Source organism: Aspergillus aculeatinus (assembly GCF_003184765.1).
Source record: "Aspergillus aculeatinus CBS 121060 unplaced genomic scaffold BO66scaffold_1, whole genome shotgun sequence".
Taxonomy (NCBI): domain Eukaryota; kingdom Fungi; phylum Ascomycota; class Eurotiomycetes; order Eurotiales; family Aspergillaceae; genus Aspergillus; species Aspergillus aculeatinus.
The window spans coordinates 1-27,579 of NW_020291470.1; the positions used below are offsets into that span (position 1 = coordinate 1).

The 27,579-nt window shown below is 51.7% G+C and overlaps 7 protein-coding genes across 7 annotated transcripts; 4 read left to right on the forward strand and 3 right to left on the reverse strand.

Annotated features, from left to right (window-relative positions):
- The first annotated feature begins 3,334 nt into the window (after positions 1 to 3,334).
- BO66DRAFT_387060 (transcription factor domain-containing protein) lies at positions 3,335 to 7,396 on the forward strand. Its single transcript, XM_025646214.1, has 6 exons — positions 3,335 to 3,934; positions 3,997 to 4,130; positions 4,185 to 4,573; positions 4,636 to 5,308; positions 5,379 to 5,927; positions 5,977 to 7,396. The coding sequence occupies exons 1-6, from the start codon at positions 3,809 to 3,811 to the stop codon at positions 7,106 to 7,108; spliced, it is 3,003 nt and encodes a 1,000-aa protein (XP_025508946.1). The 5' UTR covers positions 3,335 to 3,808; the 3' UTR covers positions 7,109 to 7,396.
- A 59-nt stretch (positions 7,397 to 7,455) lies between these two features.
- Positions 7,456 to 12,908, reverse strand: BO66DRAFT_416473 (kinetochore-microtubule binding complex subunit SPC105). The gene is made up of 4 exons (XM_025649602.1): positions 12,534 to 12,908; positions 12,109 to 12,460; positions 9,252 to 12,055; positions 7,456 to 9,202 (listed from the first exon to the last, which is right to left on the reverse strand). Exons 1-4 carry the CDS (start codon positions 12,774 to 12,776, stop codon positions 7,748 to 7,750), a joined length of 4,854 nt encoding a protein of 1,617 aa, XP_025508947.1. The 5' UTR covers positions 12,777 to 12,908; the 3' UTR covers positions 7,456 to 7,747.
- Positions 12,909 to 13,196: 288 nt separating this feature from the next.
- Positions 13,197 to 14,652, forward strand: BO66DRAFT_387062 (40S ribosomal protein uS17). Its single transcript, XM_025646215.1, has 3 exons — positions 13,197 to 13,427; positions 13,778 to 14,016; positions 14,178 to 14,652. Exons 1-3 carry the CDS (start codon positions 13,253 to 13,255, stop codon positions 14,244 to 14,246), a joined length of 483 nt encoding a protein of 160 aa, XP_025508948.1. The 5' UTR covers positions 13,197 to 13,252; the 3' UTR covers positions 14,247 to 14,652.
- A 223-nt stretch (positions 14,653 to 14,875) lies between these two features.
- BO66DRAFT_396786 (uncharacterized protein) lies at positions 14,876 to 15,676 on the reverse strand (the record flags this gene model as incomplete). Its single annotated transcript, XM_025648563.1, has 1 exon — positions 14,876 to 15,676. One exon carries the CDS (start codon positions 15,674 to 15,676, stop codon positions 14,876 to 14,878), a length of 801 nt encoding a protein of 266 aa, XP_025508949.1.
- A 21-nt stretch (positions 15,677 to 15,697) lies between these two features.
- On the reverse strand, positions 15,698 to 17,170 carry BO66DRAFT_288499 (uncharacterized protein; the record flags this gene model as incomplete). Its single annotated transcript, XM_025643154.1, has 3 exons — positions 15,698 to 16,456; positions 16,524 to 16,655; positions 16,820 to 17,170. Coding segments are annotated over 3 exons (1,242 nt in total), but the record flags the coding sequence as incomplete, so codon positions are not given.
- Positions 17,171 to 17,938: 768 nt separating this feature from the next.
- On the forward strand, positions 17,939 to 20,804 carry BO66DRAFT_466889 (ENTH domain protein). The gene is made up of 5 exons (XM_025652519.1): positions 17,939 to 18,408; positions 18,480 to 18,717; positions 18,784 to 18,974; positions 19,031 to 19,142; positions 19,199 to 20,804. Exons 1-5 carry the CDS (start codon positions 18,361 to 18,363, stop codon positions 20,491 to 20,493), a joined length of 1,884 nt encoding a protein of 627 aa, XP_025508951.1. The 5' UTR covers positions 17,939 to 18,360; the 3' UTR covers positions 20,494 to 20,804.
- A 3,713-nt stretch (positions 20,805 to 24,517) lies between these two features.
- On the forward strand, positions 24,518 to 27,137 carry BO66DRAFT_90 (uncharacterized protein). The gene is made up of 4 exons (XM_025653694.1): positions 24,518 to 25,698; positions 25,754 to 26,070; positions 26,119 to 26,234; positions 26,287 to 27,137. Exons 1-4 carry the CDS (start codon positions 24,690 to 24,692, stop codon positions 27,029 to 27,031), a joined length of 2,187 nt encoding a protein of 728 aa, XP_025508952.1. The 5' UTR covers positions 24,518 to 24,689; the 3' UTR covers positions 27,032 to 27,137.
- The last annotated feature ends 442 nt before the right edge of the window (positions 27,138 to 27,579 follow it).

Here is a 27,579-nt window from a genome sequence, read left to right on the forward strand (position 1 = left end):
TGGGTGGGAGGCGTTAGGTTGGTAGCAGGAGGTGCAGGATCACACAACAGTAGGGTGGTAGTAAAAGGACCAGCAGCAATAGGAAATTGGAGTATGTATCATCCAAACAAAAAGGTGAGAAAAGAGAACATCATGTCGGGGGGGGGAGGGGGGAAAGGGAATAAGCACACAAGCAGCGAATACGGGCAGTGATGGTTGATCGTCTCATGGCCCGGCCAAGGCTAGCGGATGATCTGATAGAATGGAGAAATGTCGTGATCGCACTCTGTGGTTGGTCAATTTGCCAACCTCGGGTCACTTCATTCAGCTTCACCGCTCGGCGGCAGAACAGAGTGGGAGGGAGTAAAGAAGTTACGGAGAGGAAGGAAAGAGGACAGGGAAATGGGGATGATATAAATATTGATATCTATGTCATGAGATTGTGGTCCAGTTGAGAAAAACGAGAAATCCCAGAAGGGTAGAACTTAGAAGGGTTAAAGAGGAACAAGAAGTTCTGGGGAAGTGGGTAAGTGTACTGTACCTAGAAGGTAGACCGTGAGGAAGGACGAGATCTGAATGGGCAGGAGCCGAGGAGCGGGCGGACGTCAACACAGCGCAAATCAATAAGTACGAGTAGACTGGTAACAACAGTACAAACTGGAAAGGGGAGACGACCCGCTGAGGGACCCAATTCTCCTCCTCCCTCCCACTCATCATTCAGTTCCTGTCACTGCACCAGTGCACCAGTGCACCAGTGCACATTCGTCATCACCGTTTTGGACTAACAATCTAGAAACCAAAAGGCAACGCGTACTCGCACTCGCACTTGCACTTCCTACCGGTCGGGTTTCCAGGAGACAGAACATGAATGATGATCGATTGTTCCGCGGTGGATATCAACTTCCAACTTCTGAGTTCATCCAGTCTTCTCACAACCAAACTGCTTCCCGCTTCATTCAGGGGAGGCTTTCGGAACTTCCAGACTCTCGGAACTTACATCATTTTGGCTTAGACAGTTCCCACTGGTCGAACCTGGCCCAATTTATCTCCAGTCCGATTTCACGATTCAGGACAGCCCGGACTCCACCACTGCTGCAAGAATTTTGAGCGCCGTGTGCTCACTACTGCTAAGCTCGCAGCTCCAGCTACACGGACTCACAGTAGCTCTGGGAATGCCTCTCTTTCATTTCCCACGGCGGAAAAATCCGTATCCACTCACTGGCCTTTGCCACCTGATGCGGACGACGCCGTTGGTATCTTTGAATGAGATTTGGTGCTTTCCATTTCTTGGCGCTGGTCTTTCTCCCTCTTTGAGCATATCTTGGTGGCTGTTCACTTTCCACACTCCCATCTTCCACTTTTCATCCTCACAGGGCTTCTGCCCGCCGGACGAACCAGGCACTGTTGTCTTCCCCCGCGGTCCACATCTCAGATTTGCTGCCGTAGTTTCCCCGAGGCTTGTTGAAGTATGAGACTTCTGTCTCCCGTACTTGAATCGCACAGATCGAAAGGTGAGCTGACTCAGTCCAATCCTGCTGTCTACTTGCCAGATGCCAATAAGCAAATTCTGCAACGTCGTGTGCTTCGATACAAGATCGTGGCTTGCTGCGCTATCTCAATCCGATTGCATCGGCTGTGCGTCGTGCGAGGGATGCGGATATAGAGCGACGACGCCTTCGTCCAGAGAGTGACCTCGATGTAGTCCCTGATCGACTACTCTTTCTCTCGCTCCATCCCCACTGCGCCTCCGTGTTCAAGATTTGACTCCGCGGAGACCTGACTCCCGTCCGGAGCGGCCCATACATGTCCACTGTTGACCCAGACCTTATACCTTCTTTTCCCCGACGGCCGAGTGACAGCTTCGCGCTACGTACATAGACTTCCTCGTAGTTCATTGTAGTCTACTCTATTCTCCGATACCCCAGCAGTGTGCATTCGATGACCTTCTGTCCACATTCGCCATCTACGGGAAACGCCGATTCCCTAGTAGATTTCGCGTATAATTTCCCCGTTCGTTGGAAAGTGGTGGGTGGCCACTTGGAACAAGAGCGTTGGAAACCATTATACGTAATAAGAAGAGAGCCAACGTACTACATCCCACGTACCTATCCAATGATCATTCTACGGCGCCCTAAATGCACGTCGGAATTGTAGCTCATATGTTCGGACTGCTTCGGTGAGCTCCAGCTCCAACGAGGAGCGACTTCCCAAATGAGCACGTCATTCGTGGCGGGCATCGCTGCTCCCGCTAAGGCTTACAGGCTCAGCTGTATGTTCTCTCTGCCACATTGTCCTCGTCTCGGCTTGGGAAAGCGCAAAGCGCTACAGCCTATATCACCTTGGCATCGTCTCTCATATCCACATTGCAAAGCAGCAGGTGCTTAGAACTAAGAGGAAGACTTAGCACTTCCGCTGCAACTGACAGGGTGGAAGCTTATTCCACAACCACGGCCCCGACTACAATCACGACTCTATACTCACTCCGCCCCTTGCCCTCATAGCATGCAGCATTCTGAGGCCTGCGATCGCGGAGTTCACACCGGCCACCGGCCTGTTTGGTCGTATCATGCAGTGAGTCGATTGCTCTAGACCATTCCCAAGCCAGTCGATGCGCAAGAATGCTGACGTACTTCCGTGTCCTAGACCGGCGACCGAGCGTCGACACTCACCGCGGGGCAAACGTACCGGTTCCAGAATGCGGGGAAGGCTGGATGATCAAGTACTAGCAGATTATATTTGTTTTCTGGAAGTTCTATCAAACAAGTCCCGCGAGAAGCTTATCTGCATCTATTCAACGACTTGACTTGCCACGAAGCCACCCAGAGATCAGCACAAGACCGCTTGGAAGTTGTCACTTTGAATTGCAGCCAGCATGGGCACTCCGCAATCTGCAGGGTGGTGAACAACAGTCGACCAAGTCACATCGACTTTTTTGCACACAAAGCAGGATTAGACAAGAAGAGATTCTGTCCGCCGGGAAATAAGACTGAAGGGGATTTTGTTAAGCAACGAAGCAACGAAGCAACGAAGCAACGAAGCAACGAAGCAGCGGAACAACCTCAGACTTGCAAAATAGCCAGCATACTACGATTCCAGGGGCTTGAACAGGGGTATGGTCTGAGGGGTTTTTGCACCGCTGTGAGGGTATTCTCGCACGTCCGACGGAAAGAAGAACTGCAGTTGCCGTCCGGGACGGAATTTGGAGGCGCCGACTTGCCGAGCGAGCCTCGACAATCTCCTCCAGCATGGGACGGACGCCATTAATAATCCCTGCCAAAAAGGGACCTCCCAACTGTCACGACCAGATTAATGAAAAATTTGAGTCAACACCTTGAATCACCTTCTTTCGGTGTCTACTGTCTGTCGCTGGTGCAGATCTCCTTGTCTGGACTGTCTTTGGCCATAACGAAATTGTCCTCGTGCCGCTGCAACACAGTTCAACTGGGTAAATAAGCATCCCACATCTCAACCCGATCCTCCTGCACTAAACGGAAGCCGGGTAGCTAAGAGCCTAAGGCTCGATCCCGCCCGCGTAGCGTTCTCATCACTCGTTTGCCCTTCACTCAACCTCTTTTCTCCTGTATATTTTGCCTGATAGGGCTGGGCTGCTGTTGTCTATCCGTCTCTAGTTTTTTTTTTATTTTCATTCTTCTTCTTCGGCTTGTTTCTGCTCGTTGCTATTGGACGAGCGATGCTTACTCCGGTGCTTTATTGCACATGATCACGTTCCGTTATCGTCAGCCTAATAGGTGATCCACCAGGCCATTTGAGTATGGGCCCGTTTGATCCTATGGTGATAGTAGCCGATTGCTCTGTCTAGACACAAACCATGCAGAGCCTGGAGCTAAATACTGATCACTCGTCCTCCTGGCGCGTCCAAACTAGTCCTCCCCTTTCAAGAAATACAGGCTCCAACGGCGGGCAGGACCAGGACAGCCGGAGGCGGAATCCACTGGTAAGCATCTCTCCTCTTACTTCCGCACTATAACAGAACACGTGAGTAAACGTTCAATGCAGGCATGTGAAACATGCTACAAGAGGAAGATCAAATGCGAAGTCGAAGGGTCTAACAATGCTTGCATGCAATGTATGCGTCGCAACATACCCTGCAAGTTCACTACAAGAAAAGAAAAAAGAGAGTCATTGAAAAGGTAAGTCTTCCGATCACTCCGACGATCTTCAAAGCCAGACTAAGAATTGGCTAGGACACATTATGTGAAATCACTAGAAGAACGAGTCAAGAGGACAGAGTCTCTGCTCCGGGCCGCTGGTTTATTCGCTGAAGAGCTGTCACTTGAGGATGAATATCTCAGCGAAGAGGGAGATGATCATGATCGTGATATGGACTCCGATGACGATCTCATTTCTCCCTACTTTAGTCCTCGTGCTGGCGTCAGTAGACGCAATTCCGGACCGTCCACTTTAGATGCTTCAAGCGATCTGGCAGATGCACAGCCTCGGTCGTCGAATGACAAGGGAAAGTCACAAGCTGCACCAGAATCTCCCCAGGTTGGAAATCGTGCACCTCCCAAGTCCGGCCAGCCCCATGCCCCTCTTTTCGTCTTGGACAACAGAGAAGAATATAGGTACTATGGTATGAAGTGGTCTTCCATTTGCGGCGTTTCTCTCCAAAACCTCGACTGACTTCTCTTCAAGGACGGTCGTCTTCAATGTCTATTCTCTCACGAGAAGGTCTTGAATGGATCAAGAGAAAGACCGGTGAAACAAAGCTTGTGAATGTCATATTTTCTGACTCAACTCGAGATAGTCCTTGGGACTATTGGCGGCCAGACGTCTTTCATGACATCTTCACCTCGGAGGTGTTCAAACCGCTGCCTCCTCGAGCAGAGGTATTTGCGTTGTTGCGCGATTACTTTCGCACTGTCAATCGGTTGTTCCCGCTGTATCATGAAGCGACATTTATGCGCCTGGTTGAGTGGCAGTACACGCAGCAGACCTGTGATGATGCCGCTCGATGGGCTAGTATTAATATCTTGCTATCTCTGGCCTATGAATATCGGTTCTCCAACTGTCAGAAATCCGAGAAGGACAGGGAGAGAGCTTGGCTCTACTACAAGAACGCCATGTCAGTCTTTGTAGAGCTGTCGTTGAGGAGAACCGACCTCCTTAGCATACAAGCTCTTTTGGGCATGGCTCTTTTTCTCCGAGGGAATTCCGGAACCCAGTCCTCCTTGCCGATTCTTACGGCAGCCGTGCAAGCTTGTCACCGCATGGGACTACACCGCAATATTGCGAGGGCACATCTTTCCCCCACTGAGCAGGAGCAAAGACGCAGAGTGTTCTGGGTTGCCTATATACTTGACCAAAGGTGCGTCACCCCCTTATCGTCATCTCACAAAATAGACTAAGGAATCTTCTGACATGCGCTCTCTTTCTAGCACATGTATACGCGCAGGAAGCAGTCCCATCCAGAATCATGAGGACTTCGACGTGGACTTTCCGGCAGATAACACAGAAGATGCATTCGTGACGTCGTCACATAATTCTTTCTTCCGCCAGCTTTGTAAGATCACAGTGATAAAAAGTCGCATGTACAGCAAACTCTACTCTACGAAGGCGCTGGAGCACAAGTCTCCTGCAGTCATCTTTCAGGATATTCGAGAGCTACACTCGGAACTCGAAGAATGGAAGAACGCTAATCCGTTCGAATGTCGCCTGAAGAAAAGAGGAACAGGTCAGGACTTCTTACTTGGATTCGCCTCCGCCGGCCTGCAATTTGTTTACTATAATACTATGCTCATGATTCATCGGCTCCCGGTCTTACTTCATTTCGGGTCAATGGATCACATTGCACGAGGACATCCTATGGATGACTACGGCTTAATTCTTAGCGAAGCCACTGTCTCTTCAGAGATCTGTGTACAGGCTGCACGGGATACTTTGAAATTAGTCAACAACCTGCCATGGGGCGACATTGCATGGATCTGGTAAGGCATGCCCGAGATGAGGTCTTCCATAAATGCTAATGTCCCTTAGGTCTCTTCTGTACTACGTGTTCCTTGCAGTAATGAACATCTTCGTCAATATCCTGAAGAATCCTCAACATCCTAAAGCCAAAGAAGACCTTCAATCTCTTACCATGGCCGCGACCTTCTTCGCGACGCTCGTTCCAGGCGATGGACCCGGCCACTATGCTCGATTTATGACTAAGATGAGTGCCAATTTCGAGCGACTCGCACGCAATCTTCTCGAACGAGACGCGAAAGTCTTGAAACCCGGTGACATGGAAAGCAATTCACCCCAGACAAACAAGGATGAGAACCCTGCAGCGTCACAAACCGTCTCAGGTCAGACTGTTCATTCTCGCCATCGACAAACTGGCCTTACTTCTCAATCACGGACCAGTCCCCCCACGTCTACCCCAACCTCTCCTACCTCATCTGCCGCTCATAAGAATACACACAACATTCCTCCCAACATTGAAGGTCTACCTCAGATCAATTCATCCGGTTATGTTGTCCCCGACAGTTTCAGTCCCGGCCCCAACCCGGAAACTCACACCACCTCTCCCCCTCCTCTTACCACAACATATTCCCAACGGCCACAAGCACAGTCTCTCAGTCAATCTGCCACGCCGGTTCCCCTACAACCCAGTGACGCGTCCTCCCAGCAACAGCCGCAACCCTTCGATATAAGCAGCTTCGACGCCGGCTTCTTTCCCGTCTCCGTCAACAGTGACAATTTCCACTTCGACCAGCCAGGCCTGTGGCAAATCCCCCTGACAGCCGACTGGGAGCTGTCGCCCCAGGCTCTGAACGGCATCTTCGGCTTCGACCTGAATTATCCCATTCCGGACGTATCACAATCGCAACCGATGGTCAATCCCGGCAACAACGTGAACATGGACGCGCCGCCGCCGTCCCAGTTCGGCACTCCGAACCTAGGGGGGCAGCAGCAGGCAACGGGTCCGATGCCCATGGGCTTGGGCCTACTACCGTACGCGCCCAACATGGTGCCACCACCGCCGAGTGGCGGGTCTCAGGGTCAGGACCCCGTGCCTGACGACGCAGCGGCGGCAGCAGCAGCAGCAGCAGCAGCACAAGCCATGCAGGCGAGTGCAATGTGGATGAACGGTCCGTTCTCCGGGCCTTATCCATTTCCGATGTAGATCGGGGGCGGGCTGGTATGTTGTCACGTGTGCACACGCAGCCGGCAGGCCGATCCAGCTGTCCTTTGCCTACCAACATAACATACCCTCCTAATGCTTCTCACATGTTAAACAGACATGACGAATTCACGAATCTCCAGTACTCTTCTCATCCTATTCTTGTATTCATACTGTCACCATCTAATGCATGGTTCTAATGCATGGAAATTGAAAAATCTGCATAAGTACAGTACACACCATACCCCGGACTGTCGCATGTACCTGGATAGTGTAGATAAGCAATAACGGATTCTTATCGTTGGATATGCTATTTACCGCACTGATCATTCTCAGTGACAAGAGGATTAAAGATATATCAAACCACACCACTACACCCGGCAATTCCTAACAAGCCACAGCGCCCCAATCCAAACACCTATGTAGAACTCCCTCCCCCACGGACCCCTTCGAAAATGATCAACATGAAGGGAATCAGAACTTGTCGAAAGTGAAAGTTTAGAAGCAACCCCGAAACGTAGAATCAACAAACCCCCAGTCTCGCCGTCGCCTACGACCTTCAATCAACTGAAACACAGCAACACTCCCGATTTCTTCTGACTTCCAACCGGATTCAGAATCATAGTACATGATGTCTGAAGCTCAAAACACCGTGCCGGTCAATTTGCGCACCGCCGTCCTCCAGACTCCACGACCGAGCTGCATCTTGCCCTCGGCCGAGGTCCCGGACCCGGACAGACCTTTGCTCAGGATACTGCGCATCTCCGTCTCGGATATGCCCTTGCTTTGCGCAGTGAATCCGTACACCTTGCTGGCGAGGACGTCGGTCTGGAGGTCCAGCTGCCCGAGTGCCCCCGTGCCCGCACCGTCCTGTGGAGGAGGGATGATGCGAGTGCGGACGGCGAAGTCGACGTCGATACGGCAGCTTGCCAAAGAGGAGGTTGAAGGGGGCGTTGCGGGACCGAGGAGGGTGCAGCGCGCACGGAGGGAAGGAGTTGAACAGTTTTTGGCGCTGGCGGAGTCGTTGCCCTCGAGGAGTTTGAGCTTGGTAACGCCGCAGAATTCGAGGAGGCGGGCTTCTTCTTCGAGCTGGAGGGTCAGGTCCCATGCTTGGGCGATGAAGTGGAGGAGGTGTTTGGGAGCGGTGCGGGATTGCGGGATGGAGGTGAGGTGTGTTTGGAGGGATTTCAGGACCAGGAGGATGATGGCGGATAGGTGTGGGGTGGTGGTATGGGTGGGTTTCGTCGTGATGGTGGTAGTGGGGGCGTATTTGAGCGTGACAGGTGCGTTGGTGGCCTGGTCGTTGGGAGTGGTGGAGATACTGTTGTTGATGAGGAAGCACGCAGGGTGGAAGGTGAGTTGCAGCTGGTGTCGGTAGGACATGGTCACTGCTGGGCCGGCCGGGGTGGAACCGTCCGATGCGGTGGCAGATACGATGCTCCAGCCGGTTTGACGCTCGATGCTGCGGACTGAATCTTTTAGTTCGCTGATTTCTTGCGCGCTCCAGCCGCGACATTGCGCCTTGACTCGTTCGGCTTCCTGGATCTGAGCCATGTACTCGGCCTTGACCTCGGTGCCGGTTTCGACGATGTTAGTCTTATCCTCGAGTTCGGCCTGCATCTCCTGTAGGAGCTTCTTTTTCTGCGCGATCTCGTCCTCGACGCCCGCAAGCTTTTCCCGCGCGCTACGCAGCTCATCTTGGTCACAGTTCTCAAGCTCGTCTGCTAGTTGCTGCAGTGTCGTGGCCTCCGCCTCAAGAGAAGAGTGTTTCTCCATGAGAGCGGGCACTGTATCGCTCAGAAGGGTCTCATGCTTAGCAAGGAGTTCATCGTCTGCTTTCATTTCTTGCACGTGACGGTTGAGGCCATCCCGAAGTCCCTCCAGCAGTTTCATGCGCCACTCATACCATGTAGCCTTACTGAGTAGGCGAGCATGAGTCTTGACATTTCTGAATTGATTGTCCATCAGCAAGCGAATGTCCGGTGGAGCGGTCATATATTCGCGGAACAGTGGCGGATTATCGGCAAGAGTCTCGGTCTCAATAGACCGGATCACCTGTCTGCCTTCATTTATATACGACTTCAACTCTCGACAAGACTAGGAACACGTCAGTAGTGCACAAATACTGAGCATGAGAAGGACTTACATGCTGAAACAGCTCAAGCATAGGCACGGTGCAGAAGCCAGCAGCTACGCACTCTTCGAAGCTCGCGGGACTTCTAGCCTCGTTCTCGCTAGAAAGTCGAAGATTTCGTTTCCGAGCGCTGTCTGGGGCAGTAGTATGCCTTCTTTTCGTGGTTGTGAGTTCCATGAAGTGGATGTTGGTCATGTTGAGGAATTCCTGCAACTGTATAGGCTCGACCTCCGGGCCAGCATCTTCTACAGGCGCATCTTGCACTTCAGTTGATTCTGTGTTAGATGCTGTGTCTGAGCTATCTTTGACAGGACTCGTGGTAGCACTGATAGTCTTAGAGGTCTGTGTTGGCGTTGACACGGATTTGAGAGGAGATTGTGCACTGATGGTCTTAAGAGGAGACTGGAATCCACGTCCAAAAGTGTCACTGTTGGTCGAATGAGCTGGGAGCTTGAACTTCTTCACTGGGCTGCTAGTCTGGCGGCCTCGTAGGCGCTTTGGCGTGTGATCAGAATCCGCGTCGTCGTCCAAATCCAACTCGACTGGTCTTTTACCCAGCAGGCCAAGAGCGGCCCCGACATGCAAGCTCTTTCTACCACGAAGCTTATTCTTCTTGGGTGTCAAGCTCGAAATCATATCCTTCAAGCTTGCGGTGGGATCCCTGTCGTTCAGTTTTGGAGGCGAGATGAAGCCATCTTCTCTGTTCACCTCCTCTTCGCGTTCACGATCTACCTCCTCCTGAAGCTTCACGGGATCTTCGAAGCGCACACCCTGCTTTGACTGCTCCTGTGGAACAAACTCAGGTGCTTCTTCACCTATGGACCGACGCTTATCCAGAATAGCAGCGACTCGAGGCGATCCAAGCCCCTCTTTGTCGATACCGAGACCAGAGGACCGCCTCTTCCCATGGGGTTGCAAGACAAAAAGAGGAGCCGATTGTCCATTGACGCTCTCCCCAAACAGACTCTTGCGCCTGGGGGATGTATTACTTGCGGATTCTTGTACTTCTGGTTGGGACAGCTTCTGTGGTGATGCATTTTCTGTACCTGCATCTCTGGAAGGGGTCGTTGTGTGTGTGTTCGAGGGTGCATTGCCTGTCGGCGTGGATGGACTGGGAGGAGAGACCATATCCTTCGGTGGAGTTACCTGTGGGGTTTGTGGAGTGGGTGTAGTGGGCGCCGGATGGGTCAAGCTTTGCCTCGTTCGTCGGGCCCGTACACTTGCCAAGCTAGGGCTTCCACTTTCTGATGCCACAGCTGCAACATGAAACGAGACGGGTGATTTGGAAGAAGATTCGACTTGCGACTTGGCTGGCGACTTCGCTGGTGATTTGGCCGGCGACTTGGAAGGCGACTTGGAAGGTGACTTGGAAGGTGACTTGGTTGGCGACTTAGCGGGTGACTTATTAGGAGACTGCCGTACGGTCTCTTGAAATGGCGAACTACCCAGTTGAGCCGGCTTGGGTTCCGGGGTCACTCGGTCTTCATCCGGTTCCGGTGGTTCTTGTTCTTGTTCTGGCTCTGGTTCTAGAATCTGTCCAACAGCAGCAGTCATATCCATGCCTGCGGTTTGGTCGTCATCTTCGGCTGCAATGATCTCCTGAGTACCAGGGATAATGCCACCGATAGCTCCAGTAATCTCCATATCCATACCATCATCCATGTCATTCCCATTCTCCCATTCAGACAAGACACGGTCGTTTTCACCTGAAGCGAAGGCTTCTTGTTGAGCATCATAGTCGTTCTCATCTGCATTGTTGGCGACGCCAAGACTGTTCAAAAGGCCTCCGACAACGGATGTGAATTCCATAGTCATCTCTTCATCTCCGTTTCTACTTTCCGCCCCTATGGACTTCGCAGGAGAAACAGGCTGTGCAATACCTCCCACGACATTAGTGAATTCCATGGTCTGTTCTTCATAGTTAGTCTCCTCGCTAAGAGATTTGCGGCGCGCTTCACTCCTGCGTCGACTCGCTTGGTTGGGGAGAATTCGGCCAATTGCATTGGTGACCTCCATACTAAGATCCTCATCCATAGCATCATCCTCGTCATCTGCAGTCGGAGGAGCATCGAGCATGGGTTCAGAAGGCGGATCATTCTCTTGATCATACCGAGCGCTGATATCTGCCCAATCGAAACTCTCACGTTGGCCCTTCTTGATCCAAGGCTGGAAAGCACCTGTAATCTCCTGATCTGCGATTTCCATAGACATGTCTCCATCATCGTCCTCAAAGTCACGAGTTCCAGCTTCCCGAGCCGCTTGCCGCAAAGCTTCGTTCAAGCGAGCACTGCCAGTGGTGGCATCGGAACCATCAGAATGAACTGAGGCTGGAGAGTGAACTGACATGTCATCCAAGCTCATTGCGGTGCTTTCTCCGTCGAATCCAGAAGTCGATGAATTGTCGTCATCGTCGTCGTCCTCTCTCTGTAGTCCAAGATCTTCAGTCCCGTCGGCTGAACTTCCGCTGAAGGGGCTTGAAAACATCTCCTGCGAGGACCCCATTTCATCGTAGCTTCCGTTGGTTGACTGGCTTTGGAGTTGCTGCAGGTCTGGATACTGCACGGGCGAGAAGCCGGCATCTGACTCTGCGTATGGGTCGGGAGAGGATCGCGGTTCGGCTTGTTCGGCTTGTTCGGCTTGTTCGGCTTGTTCGGCTTGTTCGGCTTGGGGAGCAGGGGTCTGGTTTCCAGCTCCGGCTATTGATGAAGCGCGCCGTGTCGAGTTCGCAGCAGATGATGAAGTCGAGTCGTCGGGTATTTCTACCACGTTCCAAGTATGTAATGTGGCTTCGGGGGCGAATGAGACACGGCGATTTGCTGTGATGTTGGGTCAGCGACATATAGATCGCGCAGAAATCAAGGTGACAAACCCATGGACTTCCGACGTGCCTCCCTCTTCTCAAGGATCATCTTCCGCTCCCGCTCCCGCTGCTCCTTTTCTTCCTTTTCCCTTGCGGCGGCCATCTCATCCCGAATGGATGCAGCGTTGAAGCTGTCGAAAGGGTTGGATCGGTCTTCGGAATTATTCGAAGCGGGCGCGGGAGTATCAAGGTCGATTAGGAGGCCTTCGTCGCTCTGGGTATTGGGTTCATTGCTGACACTCGGCTGCGATCCACGGGCCGGCGTCCGTTTGCGTGTTTCTTCAAATGTAGGAATAGTGCGCACGGGCGAGACGGGAACAGTTGGCTTGAGAATGGACTTCAAGGGAAAGGCTGCTGTGGACTACGCGACAACAAACAGTTACTTTGTAAGCAAGATACACGTGGTGGATGAGGGATAGGGGGACACCAAGTACCTTGCGGCGATTACCGTTGGAGTCCTGAAGCGCATCTAGACCACCAGGGCCTAAGCTTTTGCTACGAGACTTTTTGTCTCTAGCCATAGGTTTGGGGCGTCCATCAAGCGGTTGAGAGGAGCTGATATCCGTCGTCGCATTTTCTTGGTCGAGGGTGGAGGTCAGTCTCGACCGCGGGATATGAGCAAGAGAGCGACGGGCTCGCGGGCGGAGAGACCCCGCGGAGTCACTTCTGGACGCCATGGGTTCACGCTGGAGCGGACATAGACTGGGGGGGGGAGATGTAAGTTCAGGTATTTGTCGTATGCAGATCCTGTTGATATCAGAAATGCAAGATCATAGTTTGTTGAATGGCGCAACAACGATCGATGGTTGTCGCTGGTTAAGTTGCGGCGGGCAAGGCAGTTAGCTAACTAATTGAAAGCAACAAACAACAAACCCGGCCAAGTCCACCGCTTTCCTCTTAATCTCCGGCGGGCGCGTCTCCCGGCCAGGCCGCTCATGTGATCGAGCGGATGTAAACAAACCAAAAACGGAAAGCCCTAGCCGAGTCTCAAAGAGGACTAGCGCCCCCATCGCACACTCACACGGCGAATATCCGCCATCTTGAATAAATCTTCTCCATCATCGACGTCGACCACCGCACGCCCCGACACCCCCCCCCTTCGCGACAACCCAGCTCGACTTCGCTTCCTCGTCGGACTGAACATATCGCAAAAATGGCCACCGAGTTGACCGTCCAGTCGGAACGTGCGTTCCAGAAGCAGCCTCACATCTTCGTCAACCCCAAGACCATTGCGAAGAGCAAGAAGGTTGCCTCCGGCCGCAGATGGTACAAGGATGTCGGTCTGGGTTTCCGTACCCCCAAGACCGCCATTGAGGGCACCTACATCGGTATGCACGACCTACACCAAATCTCTGCGGAGTGATCAGATTTCGATTTTTTTGCGGCAAAGCACGGAGAAATTTTCAGGGTCCTTGAAGATGAGCCTTGCCACCAGGGATTTGACAATCGGAAGCGCAATACATACGACTTTGGTCACGACACGATGGTTCGGCGCAAGAGAGAGGATTCTTGATTTGCAAATTGCGGAAGGATTTGATATCGTGGGCCGTCGACAATGGAGCGCTTGACGAAATCTTTTAAAGATCTGGACATTCTCATCTTCAAGGGCTCGGGAAAACATCTCCAGACACTGCAGGAAAGAAGGGAGAGAGCAACCGGTCGCTAACATCAAGAACAGACAAGAAGTGCCCCTTCACCGGTCTGGTCTCCATCCGTGGTCGTATCCTGACCGGCCGTGTCGTCTCCACCAAGATGCACCGCACCATTGTCATCCGCCGTGAATACCTCCACTACGTCCCCAAGTACAACCGTTACGAGAAGCGCCACAAGAACCTTGCTGCCCACGTTTCTCCCGCTTTCCGTGTTGAGGAGGGTGACTGGGTTACCGTCGGCCAGTGCCGTCCCCTTTCCAAGACTGTACGTTGCCTCGATTCCGCCAATATCTTTCCTGGGATCTGTCAGGGGTAGTATGGCTTTGTCCTTGATCAACCGATGGAATGCCACAAAGCCATTACAATGCTCCTGAGAGGACCCAGGCCCAATTCCTTCCGCGCACCATCTAACATGTTGACCTACAGGTTCGCTTCAACGTCCTCCGTGTCCTTCCCCGCACCGGTAAGGCCGTCAAGGCTTTCAGCAAGTTCTAAGCGTGTCGATGAGGAAGTGTTTTCGAGAGGAAAATAACCTAGGGCTGCGGCGTGACTGGATATACAATGGATTAGTTAAACGGGTTGGGATTGTTTCACGATTTCATGTCCCAGGTACCCTTGAGAAAGAATATCCAATGAAAAAATTCTTTTGATTCTCCTTAATGGCAGTCCACCGTGCAACACGCTTGGGCACGGCTCGGGCCTGTCCCTAGGTTCCACTTTGAATACTACACGGATTGAGCATTGAATTGTGAGGCGCATTCTTCGAATTCTACCTACAAATTTTTCTGGACGAGAAACGGAGTTAGGGTGGATTGTCTACGATCAACGGTCATCTCAAAAGTGTGCTTTAGCATAAGTACTGCCAAACAACAGCTCCTTGTGTTACATTTGTTCAAATTCTCGTCCACCACCTTAACATTGAGGCAAAGATTTCTCAAATAGGCACTTCCCACTCATACCTAGTACCTCGAGCACACGCACATCATCCGCCCCCAATTGCAAACATTTCGTAGACGAATCAGTTTTTCTTCCCAATCATCTTCCCCTTCATCTCATTGCCCGGAGATAAGTCGAAGTCCACACAAGCATAACGAGAGTACACGGAGATAGGCCATCGAGTAGCATCAACCCAGGATCATCCTCTGGCGCGCTCTGTCCAGAGAAAACTGGTATTGCCAGTCAATGTTTTCCGTACCTCTGTTTCTCACCACGCTTGGTTCTGTGTCTACCTCCATGTTGTCGCACATGGCCGCGATAACGGAATCTGTAGCAACCAGATCCGACTCCTCAGACACAAGCGAGACGCAACTTCCCGCATCGGAACTTTCAAACAATCTCCGCGCACCAGACACATCTCTTGGTGGGAGCTCTTTCCCCTGACGCGAGAGTTCATCCTGCTGGGCGATCCACCGACCGGTATATGCGTCCCAAGTCTCGATGGCTGGGTACGAGCGGCGGTTTCGTCTTGGCCATTTGACAATTGCTTCATCGTCGTCGTCTTCTTCCTCGGTCTCTTCCTCGTCATCGATGCGAGATGTATGCGATCGGAGAATGTCGGAATTGCACAGCACATAAGAGTCATCGTCAGTAGTACTGTGTCGGTCGTCTTGATCGAATGAGCCATGAGAAGGACGAGTCTCGTTCTGGTCCCCATAGCTAGGTGGAGAAGAAGGGTAGCTACTACACTGGGTTTCAACGTGCACCATTTCGCCATTGGCCTCGGTCTGTTCATGATTGTGAGACCCATGGGAGCCACGCCGGACGACGACATAGCTGAAATCGTCTACAGAAGCCGGGCTTCGCTCATTGTCTTCGTCCTCACTGAGTCCGGCCTCAGTGACTGATTCGTCGTCGTCGTCGTCGTCGTCATCTTCATCGTCTGAGATAACACAGACCTCCCGATGCTGGTGTTCATCTGCAGTCATTGGGGTCTCAGGCGAAAGACCATATCCTGTACGTATACCCTCGTAAAATGCTTCCCCGGGATTGTCGGATTTCCGAAGATGCCAGAAATACCGAAGACGCCAGGAATAGAACATGCCTCGTCCGATTTCATCACTATACTCATATCGAACTTGAAGTAGAGACAGAAGCTTTCCAATGATGTTGCCAGATGTGTGATCGGAATAATGCTCTCGCTGTGAAAGCGCAGCTTTCAACGCATGTCGATTACACTTATACGACGCAATGGTGTCGAGCCGAAGGAGTTCAGCAATATCTTTGTGCTCGTCTGCAATCTGTTCCAATGTGCTGACTTTAAAGAAACAAATTATGTTAGAGGAGGGGACTTTCCCCCAAATCAAAAACTCCCCGGCGCCGTTGTAAAAGCTCTTTCCTACCCGGACTTTGTGTGTCCTGAACAGATCCCTGGCTGAGTACACAAAGTCAAGCCCCTTGGTATCAATCACGGAAATGAGAGCACCTTCTTTGTTCCGTATGGCACGGTGCACGGGTGAGAGCATTGACATGAACGTCGAGATGAATGGGGACAGAACCTCCTCTCCATGAACATGCTTCCGGAAATACTCCACGAACTTCTCTGGTCGTATTGTGTTCGGTGAGAAGTACCTGTCCCAATCATCGAAGAGACCCGCAACCAAGAGATTCTTCGTGTTGATGCCCTGCGAGTCGACATTCGACCACCGATACAGTACTGGCGGTATGCCGTCTTCTCTCAGTCTTGTATTTCCTCGTTTATTTGTGATCTAAACGCCTCTTTCGTCAGACTTCTCCTGAATCATGTGTCTTGCAAATCAGAGTTACCTCCATGACGTGCTCCTGTACACACCAGAAACACTCTTTGTTGCCGAATTTGCAAAGGGTCCTGTCCTCATGCACAGAGACATCGGCCGGTTCCTCCTCGATCTCGTGGGTGATATACTCGTCAATGACTTCATCCACTCCCTCAGTATCAACCGCCATGTCTGTGTCGTCCTGTGCCTGGGTCTGACTCTAGAATCACATATCAGTGCCAATTGCATGCATGCAAAGAGGCTTAGACTCACCGAGGTCCTGCGACTGAGTGTGTGCATTGCACGTTCGTAAGTAGCAGCATCGATGGGATCCACCGTATTCTCCCTGAGGCGTATATCTAAGGATCTCAAAGTCCTGCGGATGGTCGCAATGAAGGGCGCCCACCGTCCATCTTTATCAAAGGGAGACAGATGGACGTCAACCCAGTCCGGGAGCACTTTTGACTTCAAGTGGTGCCATTGGCCGCGAAGTCTTTCTTTGGGAGTACCATCTCTAAAGCCTGCGTTTCTCAAATCGTCTCGATAGACGGCGTCGAATACTGCCTTGTAAGCGTTGATATCCCGATCCCAGAATCGATACAAACAACAGAGAAATTTTCTTTTCTCCGAATCCCAGCTAATCAGAGGCTCCATTGCTGTAAAGTTCAGTCCTCCTGATAAGGCCATCTGAGCCAATTGAGGTCAGGGATAGTACAATGTGAGCAATGAGTGGGTAAGGTTGGGGACTGGGGGGGCAAGGAGTATGAGACGAAAGGAGATAGAAGCAACACCTTCAAATGAGAGGCCAGGCTCACTGCAAGGTCCTCGACAGATAGAGCAATCTAGATTTGTGGAGCAGACTGAGTAAATGTCGCTTCAGGAATACCTTTGGCCTCCCTAGGCGAGTGCTGAGTGTGACCATGTTTTACTCAAAACTCACTTTGTGTTACTAGCCCTGAGAGCAGGGCATGAAACACCAAAAAGAAAAGAGAAGGCTACTTCATCTACGAAAGAAGGAGCATTTCAGTGTAGGTAGGCTTTCATTTGCTGCATCGTGCTCTTTCATTATAGAACGGACAATGAACTATATAAATGTCACGGTACCCGAGCAGAGTAATGACCTATCACTTTTGACCAATTCAGCGGGCAGAGGCTGAAAGCCGCTCTGAGAATACAAGAAGTATATTGTGGGTAAGAATTCAGTACTTGATATTATTGTAGTTCATATAAGGAAGCTGTCAAACCTTCTCGAAGGGCTGCAGCAGCTGTGACGTGCAGCAAGCATAAATTACCAAAGGCTTTGTCAAAGACATCCATGATCGAACCGGCCGAACCCGCACTAGGCAGTTCTCAGCCTAAGGCGACCAAGCGCAGCTCCACTCCACCGCAACGCCCGGTCATCATCCCCGACGGGCCTCAAAGCTCCCTCTTCCACTTTCAGCCCGGGATTCTTCCTTTCCTCCCCTCTTCTCCCCTCTTCTCCCCCCGCTTGTCTGCATTCTTTCTCTCCAGTCATTCCACAACCCCCCGCTGTCTCTCCGGGCTTGAGTCCGATAGGGTTTTCGCTTCAACCCGATCGTACCGATTGCCATCTGGGATTCCTTTCCGTCCCCACTTCGTCATCGACAGACCGCGTTAGGCATCATCCTCAATAAAGGTTCCACAGTATGGCTACTTGAGTGATCATGATTATTCTTAGCATTGGCGTGGATAGATCAATTGGCACTCGACTCTTATAGACACTTGATATAACTACCTCCAACCACTTCAGTCCTTGCTACCCTCTCCCCAATATTTCGACAGCGAAGCCACGGTGCCGCCCCTGATTCTTATCTCCGCTCCACTGCCATCGCACCGCTCAACTCCCATTCTTCAACATGTCCCATAACTTTGAGAAGTCGGTGAAGGGGGCTACCAAGGTCAAGGTTAGTCAAGGGACGATGATGGCTGCCCTGAGGCGATCTGCGCAGATGCTAATGGCCGTGCTCTTCGACAGCTCGCCGCCCCCAAATCCAAGTACATCGAACATATCCTGGTCGCGACGCATACAGGCGAAGCAGGTGTGGCAGAGATTTTCCGGACCTTGCAGCTCCGTCTCCGCGACTCAACATGGACAATCGTCTTCAAGGCTCTGATTGTGATCCACCTCATGATCAGGGAGGGTCAATTGGACGCCACGTTGCAGTACATGGCAGAGAACCCCCAAAAGTTGGCAATCAGTGGATTTTCGGAAGGTGAGCAGCTTTCAGTGCAAGAGAGAGAGGGATATGAGGGTCGCTAAATTTTAGGCTTGGGTGTAGTCCAGTCGCAGGGCCATAACATCCGGAGATATTCCGAGTATCTCCTGGCGCGCGCAAAGGCCTTCGAGTCCACCAAGACCGACTACGTGCGAAGCGGCCAGGGCCGGATGAAGCGCCTGACGGTTGAGAAAGGCCTTCTGAGAGAAACCGAGATTGTTCAAAGACAGATCCGAGCGTTGCTCAGATGTGACGTGTGTTACCCATAACCTTTGTCGCAATCGTGAAATCACGACTGACCAGGCTTCAGCTTCTAACGGACGATGTTGAGAACGAGATATCATTGACCGCGTTTCGTCTGCTCACGTTGGATCTGTTGACCCTTTACTCGGTCATGAACGAGGGAACGATAAATGTCCTGGGTAAGTGTCTCTTACTGTCATCTGGATCGCACAATCCTTACATGACCTGCGATTAGAACACTACTTTGAGATGTCACGTCCCGACAGTGAACGTGCGCTGGAGATCTATAAAACATTTACCCAGCAGACGGAAGAAGTGGTCAAGTTTCTCGGCGTAGCTCGGCATTTCCAATCCGCGACGCGTCTGGAAATCCCTAAGCTGAAGCATGCTTCTACTGATCTGACTCGGCTTCTTGAGGACGATTTGAACGACCCCGATTTCAATCTCCGCCGCCGCGAGTACCTTGCTCGTAAACAGGGCAAGAGTGTTGGGGCACCATCCTCTGTGCCCAAAAATGCCACCGGTGACCACGCCGTTAACCACGCAGCCTCTCCTTCGGCTCGGCCACAGACACAGCCCAATCCGCAAGCTCAAGCGAAATCGAACCCGGTAGATTTGATCGACTTCTTTGACTCGATCGAGCAAAACCAACAGCCGATGGCACAGCAAAACGCGTACCAACAGCAACAGTTCCAGCAGCCGCCGCAGGCCATGCAGTTCCAACAAGCAGGCTTTCAACCACAGCAGCAGCCATTCTATGCACAGCAGACCGGCTTTCCACAGCAGCAGATGCAGCAACAACCACAACCGACGGGTTTTGGCCAACAGTCATCGCCATTTGGGCCTCAATTCACTTCGCAGACTCAGCAATTCAACCAACCACAAGTTCCACAGCCTCTCCAGCCCGACCACACTGGGGCCGGCTTTGGTGGCTACTCAGCGCAGCCCCAAAACTATGGTTACCAACCTAACCTAGCTCCGATCCCGCAAAACGATGTTACTGCATTCCCGCCGCAGCAGCAGCAGCCGCAGCCGCAACAGCAACTGGCGCCGGGGGCTCAACCACACCTCCTGCAGCCCCAATCCACCAACCCGTTCAGACAGTCGATGTTGATGAGCACGCCGACCGGATTGGCCGCCCCACTTGACCGCCAGAATACCAACCCGTTCGCGCGGCGGCTTTCGACAGCGAGCCCGCAATTCAACACCGGTGGTCTTGAGGCGTTCGCACCGGCACAGGCGCAACCACAGGCTCAGGTGCAACAGGCAGCGCCGCTTCAAGCGCAGCGCACGGGAACCAACCCTTTCGCCCGCAGCTCCTCCGTACCACCCCAGCAATCGCAGGGGCTACAGCCTCCCGCGGCGGCACCTCTCCGGCCAAACCCCACGGGAAGCACCAATCCATTCCGCCAAAGTGCCTTTGTGAACCAACAAACCGGCCAGGGGTGGCATGTTGGTGGCCAGCAAGGCACAATGGGTGGATTGGAGCAATTAGATACGGTCCCCATCTTCCCGCGACCGGGTATGTAGATACGGAATGGTGGGGAGAGAGAATATTTGTAGATAGAAAGATTTCTGTCGCTGCTGCTTGCGGACGGCGGACCTAATCGTTATCTTGTGTGTCGGTAGTGTCGTTCCTTGTCGGCCTTACCACCCACTACCCCTTGGCTCACTTAATACTTGTCATTATTGACTGCTTCGATGCATTTGCCATTCTGTTTCACTCCCCTGCCCTACGTACGTACGGGCTTGGGGATGGTGAGCTCGCAGCGCGGGCGCGACTGCTTCAATCTGATCCTGTATTGATACCTACCTAGCTATACCGAGCATTGTTAGCGTTCAGGAGAACATATAAATCAAACGTGTAAATTGCGATTGTATAATGAGCGGCGACTTCCACTTTGAAAGCAAGGTGAAAGCACTCAATCAAATGGACATACTCAGTATTGTCCACCCCTCTCAAGCAAAGGCATCCAGGCTTCATCGAAGAATCCCATTTCCCGATACACAGCTATACATCCGGAACCCACGCACCCGGTAAGCCGACTCGACGTACAGAGCACATACAACTCAAGAATTATACTTAGTGCTCGTACATAATTACCCCCTTGAGCCTAGACCACCGTCAAGACTGCTAACGTAGTAGGGGAACCTGAAGACCCAACTAGAAGAAAAGAAGGAGCAATCAAATCAGGACGCAGAAGTGGAGGAGAGGGGAGGTGCCCAGCCCCAGCCCCAGCCCCAGCCCCAGCTCGTAGCCTGTAGATAGGTTCAGGTTGATGATGTTGATTCGACTCTACGGAGCGAGAGAGTCGAGAAAAACTCCGTAATTGTGGACCGGCCGTGCCAGCCAGAATCGGCTCGTTCCGCTCGGGAAGAAAATCGGGAGAATTTTGGTTACTACATCACTACATACGTAACTCCGTGGTATGCAAGAGAATGGAGGATTGGGTTGATTCTTGGCTCTAGAGAAGAACACTACCTGGTAAATCCCGAGGATCGGATCTGACGGTCTAGCGGTGATTGTGTTTGACTTCCGTCCAGAGTTTGAGGGAAGGTGATGTGCACATATACAACCCGTCTATATACTCATAGCTGGGGCGGAAACAAGGATGAACGGAGGAAGCTGTCTTCTCTTCTCCGTCCTTTGCTTTACTGCAAGCCTACCCATAGAAAAACAGGAAAATAACCTCGAAGAAAATAGATGGCAGAGTTAGAGGAAAAAAAACTCTGGCGACCCACAGCGGAAGAGTTTCTGACTTCTTACGGGCTATTATCTACATAAGTCTTACGTGCTATGTATGCGTGTCGATGAAAGTAGGTTCTACTCCGTGCTGAGTTGAGGCGAGGAACTTCGAACGCGGAGCGCCTGTCTCCATTTAGTGAGAATCAGTAGCATGAATTTATCTGGAACAATTGATTATCGGGTTGCATATCTCTACACCGGGCGCGCGAGAGAACGATTGGAGGGAAGTTCTATAGCAGAGCCTCTTTTCGACTTGGACAGGAAGTATACTCCGTGCTCGGCTCCGTTAGCTAATCCGTATTCCCGTGGTCAATGAGAGACATGAGACGATTCCTGTGGGTTGAGGCGTGTATGGAATAGATTACATCGTCGGGCAGCTTCTTTATCATGAGACTCCTGTTCGAGACGGTGTCGGTGTAGTACTGTAGTTACGGGGTTTTGTTGTGGATTAAGCGAAGAGCGATGGTTTGAAGCATGGAAGACGAATGGAGCGGAGGGGATACGACTACAGGAAGCTGACCACCCACTTGACCTCCCGTGAGGACGTGCGATCTTGCGGTCAAGCTTAGTCTACTCAAGGCTGACGTGCGTTTGTGTGTGCTGAGCACCTAGTCTAATTACTCCGTCCTAGTGTCTGCGGCGGGAGAGTTCTTAGGCCTCTGCGATCGACGATCGCTGCAAGACAGCCAGAAGCGAGATAGTAGTCGGATAAGGCCGAGTTTGGTGCCTTGGAAACAGCTTATCGCGTGCAGATTGTTGAGGGTGGAGGAGTCAGTTCGGATTGTTTGTTTTTTTTTTTTGTTTTCCCGCGCGTGACATAATTGTTGTGCTCAAGCAGCTAGTTATGCTTTCCCGAAGTCAATGACGGAGGTCTCCGGCATGGCAAGAAATAATAATAATGGGGACTCTGATTGACATGTTCAGCCCGTTGCGGTCAATCGGAATGGTCGGTGGATCAAACTTGTCTTGGCTAGATTTTAGCCTGTCGCAAGGTGGACTATGCTTGATTGTTTGTTCAATTTGTTCAATTTGTTCAATTTGTTCAATTTGTTCAATATTGTTGAGAGCTGGCAAGGACCTCGTCCACTAAACAGCGATCACAAATGACGTCGGTAGCACCTCAATAGGTTTGTTCTTGAGACAGCTCCGTGAGTCAATATGTCTTCGAGAAGCACCAGAAGTGAAGAAGCTTTGTGCGAGATGTTCGTCCTTCGTGTTCAGCATCAAGGTTACCTGCCTACCGTATTCCCTCTCCTCCCTGTGGCCGACAGACTCGATAGATCACATGCGGCCCATGCAAGGAGATCGAGGCTCGGAATGGAAGAACCAACTTCCGGACTGATCCGATCGGGAGCGAAAAATCAATTCACTTAGCGTGGATTTCAAACCTGGATTGCCGATGACCACCTCTCCAAGCAATCACGACATTTTAACTTCCGGTCCTGAAGGTGCCAGACAGTGAAAGAGCAGGGGAGACATCGGCTATCTCTCCCTGCATCCCTGGAGGATAATCTGGTGTTGTTATCCGGTGTTGTTGGAATCAATGTACTCCGTATGGAGTACAGTTCAGTAGATTCCTGTCAGGCCATCATCCCCTGTCCGTTTCATCTGTCAGTACTTACACAACAATACCTACCTTACTGACTCATTGACCTACTTACTACTCACTCCCAGCCAGTAAGTGTCTACTTGGTACTTCCACAGCGATTCCGGGATCCGATGTCGAAATTTAAGTTGCTGCTCCACTCGGGCTCCGGCAGCAACAGCATCCGAGATCTGGGCTGGGCCTCGTGTCTTTCCCTCTGTCTGCGAAGGTCGAATACAGCCTTCGGTTGAGAATACTACTCCTGATCAAATTCGTATTGTCATGAGCCGGAGGAGGAGCAACAGCAGCATTAATTAGGTGCAGCGATGGGTGCACACCAGTCCTACACTACCATACAGTACTTTGTACTGCGCTTCGACTTGGTCCAACCAGACAGCAGCGGGAAAACCCCTTCCTGTGTACAAGAGGGACCCGTGGATGCAGGCGTGGGACAAAGTAAATCAATCCTCAATCTTTCACGGCTGTTAGTTGCGCGTCTCCGTATCTTCCTCCCGTCTCGTCTCCTCTCGTCTCGCCTATGGATTGTTTGGATTCCATCTGTCAAAAACAATAATCAATCGAATGATTTTCCAGTTGGTCTCTCGGAGAGGAGGACCTTAAGCTATAATGTCCAGTTGGTTCGGAAGAACCCCGAGTCTAGAATATTACTTACTACACATGTGAATCGGCATAACAAGTTCAGGTTCAGGGGAAAAGAAGTCAAAACAAGGATCCAAGCATTCGAACTTCCTTCCAACTCCCTCCTCAACTTTTCTTCGTCTGGATTGTTTAATTTTTTATTTTTATTTTTATTTTTTTCTATTTTCCATCAGTTCTAAAATTATACCCAATTGGTGCTTAGCTTATGCTCCTAGGGACTGGACTCATTTCCTGGCAAGCCATCATCCGCCATCCCCTCCACTTTGCAGCCCCTCTTCCTCTTACTTTCATTATTCTCTCCGGCTTACACTCACTCACTCACTCATTCACTCACTCCCTCCCTCTCGCTTTACGCTTCCCTCTCTTTCTCACCCACCACGGCTTGACTAGCCCACCACCAGTCCCCAACCATTCATCCTAACGTTCTTCTGTCATCCTTTTTCGTCCCCAATCCTTTAGCTCCTTCCCCCCCCGTTTCTCTCTCTAAACTAAAGCACCAAGAGATGGGCTTTTCCAGATAAGGGCAGTGCGCTGACCACTCAGCATTTCCCTCCTCTTCTGATCTTCCTCTGTCCCCTTCCCCCCGGATTCTTCTCTCACTCTTTGCACGCTTCCCCTCTAATCCTGAGAGGCTCTGACCACCGCTTGTCTCGATCAGCTCGTTCTAGAATGTTGAGCGTCGGTGAAGATCATCAGCTGGATCTGTGAAATTATATAATTAAATTCGCGCGTGCGATGGACGCCAAGAATTCCCCTCACTATCAGCCAACGGCGCGCTCTCTGGCTACCGACCACGAGCAGGTCCTGCCCCTGCTGGCAAAACAACCTGCGTGGACGACACCGAACGCTGTTCATCCAGTTGCTATTAATAACCACCCTTATCCCCTGCTCCATCATCCATATACCTATTCGATCGCAACGCCCATTCCTGGTCCAGTACCGGGTCCTGCGCCGCCGCTGCCACCATCTCCGATCTCGTCATTACCACCGCAACAACAGCATCAACAACTACAACATCAACTACAACAACCGCCGCCATTGCCACCACAACCCTCCGCACCGGTCCACGGCAGCGCGCCATCCCTCGCGACTGCAGACTCAACCCGCCAAGATGCAAACAAGAACGGAGTGACCAAGGCGCGCAAACCGCGCAAGACCAACAATGCCTCGGGGGGGAAATCAACGCTGTTCTGGGTGCATACCGACCCCAAGTCTGTGTCGGAAGGCACCAGGGAAGAGACTCTCAAGCGCATTCGTTCTCATGTGATGTCCGAGCATAATCGCAAGAAGCGACTGGAAAACACCAAGCGGTACAAGAGCAAGACCTGGAAACACCTCGCTTTTCAACCGGTAGAGACAACCGCCTCCAGCTCGGCGGCGGCGGCAGCAACCTCTGCCTCTCCCACGAATCCCTCACCTAAGCAAACCGTTACTGAGTCCTCTTTTGGGGCTCGAATCACCTCCGAGTCGCCTCCCCCATCCTCCTCCTCGTCAGCTTCATCATCACCCGAACAGCGGCATCGAGAGGAACCGCAAAATGCGTTGGTGGTCACGGAGGCGAGCAGTTACCCGGTTGTATCAGCGGCAGCCGTGAACAGTTATAGCATTGACGCGCCAACGTCGAACGAACTCTCGCCTGTGCAGGTGGCATCTCCGTGGACTCTGGTGGGTCAGGGAGGCAGTGACCCTTTCAATACCTCGCATACGGTGTTAACGGACCGCATGTCGGGGCACCTCCAACACTGTAAGTGTAATTGACCGATGATCTGGTGTGCATGAATCTAACAGTGTCATCGCAGTCTTTGAGTTGACGCAGATATCATACCCGCTGCAACGCCGGTATGGGCCCAAGCTGAGGGCCCACTGGGCTGCGTTAGTCCAACAGGACCCAGCCTCGTTGCATGCTTGCATCTGTGTCGCAGCATCCAATACTGCTTTGTCGCAAGGAGAATTGCCCCTGAGAGACCCGAATGAGCGGCGATCCAGTGCGCTACTTCTCGATACCTTCCATCATCGAGGTGAAACAATTCGCCTGGTCAACGAAGGTCTTTCTGACCCGATCAAAGCGTCCAGTGACGAATTGATCGCTGCCGTCTCTATTCTCCTAACCATTGAGGTATGTGCCTTCTCCCGATGCCCAACCAGGACGATGCTAACCAATTAGATTGCTTCCGGCAATGCTGATTACCTGAAGATCCACCTTGCCGGGTTGCGGCAGATGGTCGGTATGCGGAACACCTTCGCAGACGTGCCACCTGATGTTCGATTCCAGATTACATGGTCAGTTCCACTGCACCAACATTTTGTCCGCTTATGTTCTGACTTGAAATAGGACGGATATTCGAGTCGCATGCATGGCTTCCACCAAGCCCATATTCCCTTTCATTCGTTACGCCCGTCCTCTGCATTTAGCACTTCAGCCTCCCAGCAAAGATCTTGAGCTTACCGCCTCGCGGTTGATACAATTAATTGAGATACCCGGCATCTTCGGCGGTGCCATGTCTAAGATAATATGGGACCTGGTTGAGCTAACCTGGTACTGCGAATGGATCAAGAGTGGGCCAAGCTACCAAGACTTTGACGAGGAGACCGAGGATTACTTCAACACTGAAGTGCTCCACGTTGAATACGCCCTTCATACGGATCGCTTCACCGCCACCGGCGAAGTTAAGGGCGATGCCACCATCGAGGGCTGCGTTCGACTGGCTTGCTTGTTATTCCACAACAACGTGATCTGGAATTTCTACCCGGTTGTCGCACCGGTCTTCCCCAAACCAATCATCAACCTTCGCCTGGCATTAGAGTCGACGATGAAAGCCGGGTATTTCGAGCTGTGTCGCGACGTCTTGATCTGGATTCTATTCATCGGAGCCACCAGCTCCGGCCTGCTCCCTGACCGAGCCTTCTTTGTGAATGAGCTCGCAATCGTGCTGAGGCAAGAAGGAATCCAATCGTGGCAGGAGCTCCGCGCACTTCTGCTGGGATTTTTCTACGTGGACCGGTCCTATCTCCAGCCGCTACGGGAGTTGTGGGATGAGCTCCACACCATGCCGGTCGTATCGCCGGAGTGTATATAAGGGGCCTTTCTTCTGCCGGGGGTTGATACTTATGTTTATATATAGGGGCTCTACAGCATGTCGGTTTCATATGCACATGTTCTATGTATGATATACTAACGAGATGAGACATGGTATATATGATTCAAGGTCGTGATTTATTTGGTGTGCCATACCCCCCTTTGCTAGCATAATGTCTGTTTATAATATTATCCCGGATCATACCACCAGTTCACCCGTGTCTGCTTCCATCGATTGATGCAACCCAGATTGATTGGCAGTGAAACCAGCCAAGAACCAACTCAATCCGCAGCAGCGCCGAGCAAACTCCTGCAGCACCCATCCGCCTCTTAAGGCTAGAAGGAAGAGTGAAAAATCCCTCAGGCCACATTTTTTTTTTCGAGGACTAGACCAAGTCACAACCCAATCTTAAGCCGAAAACAACCTCAAAAACCAGAGCCCAGAAGGTCTTGGAAGATGAACACATCCCCAGCAGAATTATGCTCAACCAATTTCCAAACCACAAAAAACAAAGAAAAACCGAACCCTCCTCTCATCCCCGACAACTT

Coding starts and splice junctions, on each gene's coding strand:
- BO66DRAFT_387060 (XM_025646214.1), top strand. CDS start 3,809: ATGCAGAGCCTGGAGCTAAATACTGATCACTCGTCCTCCTGGCGCGTC. Junction 3,935..3,996: donor GCCGGAGGCGGAATCCACTG/GTAAGCATCTCT, acceptor CGTTCAATGCAG/GCATGTGAAACATGCTACAA. Junction 5,928..5,976: donor GGCGACATTGCATGGATCTG/GTAAGGCATGCC, acceptor AATGTCCCTTAG/GTCTCTTCTGTACTACGTGT.
- BO66DRAFT_416473 (XM_025649602.1), bottom strand. CDS start 12,776: ATGGCGTCCAGAAGTGACTCCGCGGGGTCTCTCCGCCCGCGAGCCCGT. Junction 12,056..12,108: donor GGCACGTCGGAAGTCCATGG/GTTTGTCACCTT, acceptor CCAACATCACAG/CAAATCGCCGTGTCTCATTC. Junction 9,203..9,251: donor TGCTTGAGCTGTTTCAGCAT/GTAAGTCCTTCT, acceptor ACGTGTTCCTAG/TCTTGTCGAGAGTTGAAGTC.
- BO66DRAFT_387062 (XM_025646215.1), top strand. CDS start 13,253: ATGGCCACCGAGTTGACCGTCCAGTCGGAACGTGCGTTCCAGAAGCAG. Junction 13,428..13,777: donor CATTGAGGGCACCTACATCG/GTATGCACGACC, acceptor CATCAAGAACAG/ACAAGAAGTGCCCCTTCACC. Junction 14,017..14,177: donor GCCGTCCCCTTTCCAAGACT/GTACGTTGCCTC, acceptor GTTGACCTACAG/GTTCGCTTCAACGTCCTCCG.
- BO66DRAFT_466889 (XM_025652519.1), top strand. CDS start 18,361: ATGTCCCATAACTTTGAGAAGTCGGTGAAGGGGGCTACCAAGGTCAAG. Junction 18,409..18,479: donor AGGGGGCTACCAAGGTCAAG/GTTAGTCAAGGG, acceptor GCTCTTCGACAG/CTCGCCGCCCCCAAATCCAA. Junction 18,975..19,030: donor GAGCGTTGCTCAGATGTGAC/GTGTGTTACCCA, acceptor ACCAGGCTTCAG/CTTCTAACGGACGATGTTGA.
- BO66DRAFT_90 (XM_025653694.1), top strand. CDS start 24,690: ATGGACGCCAAGAATTCCCCTCACTATCAGCCAACGGCGCGCTCTCTG. Junction 25,699..25,753: donor GTCGGGGCACCTCCAACACT/GTAAGTGTAATT, acceptor GTGTCATCGCAG/TCTTTGAGTTGACGCAGATA. Junction 26,235..26,286: donor GTTCGATTCCAGATTACATG/GTCAGTTCCACT, acceptor GACTTGAAATAG/GACGGATATTCGAGTCGCAT.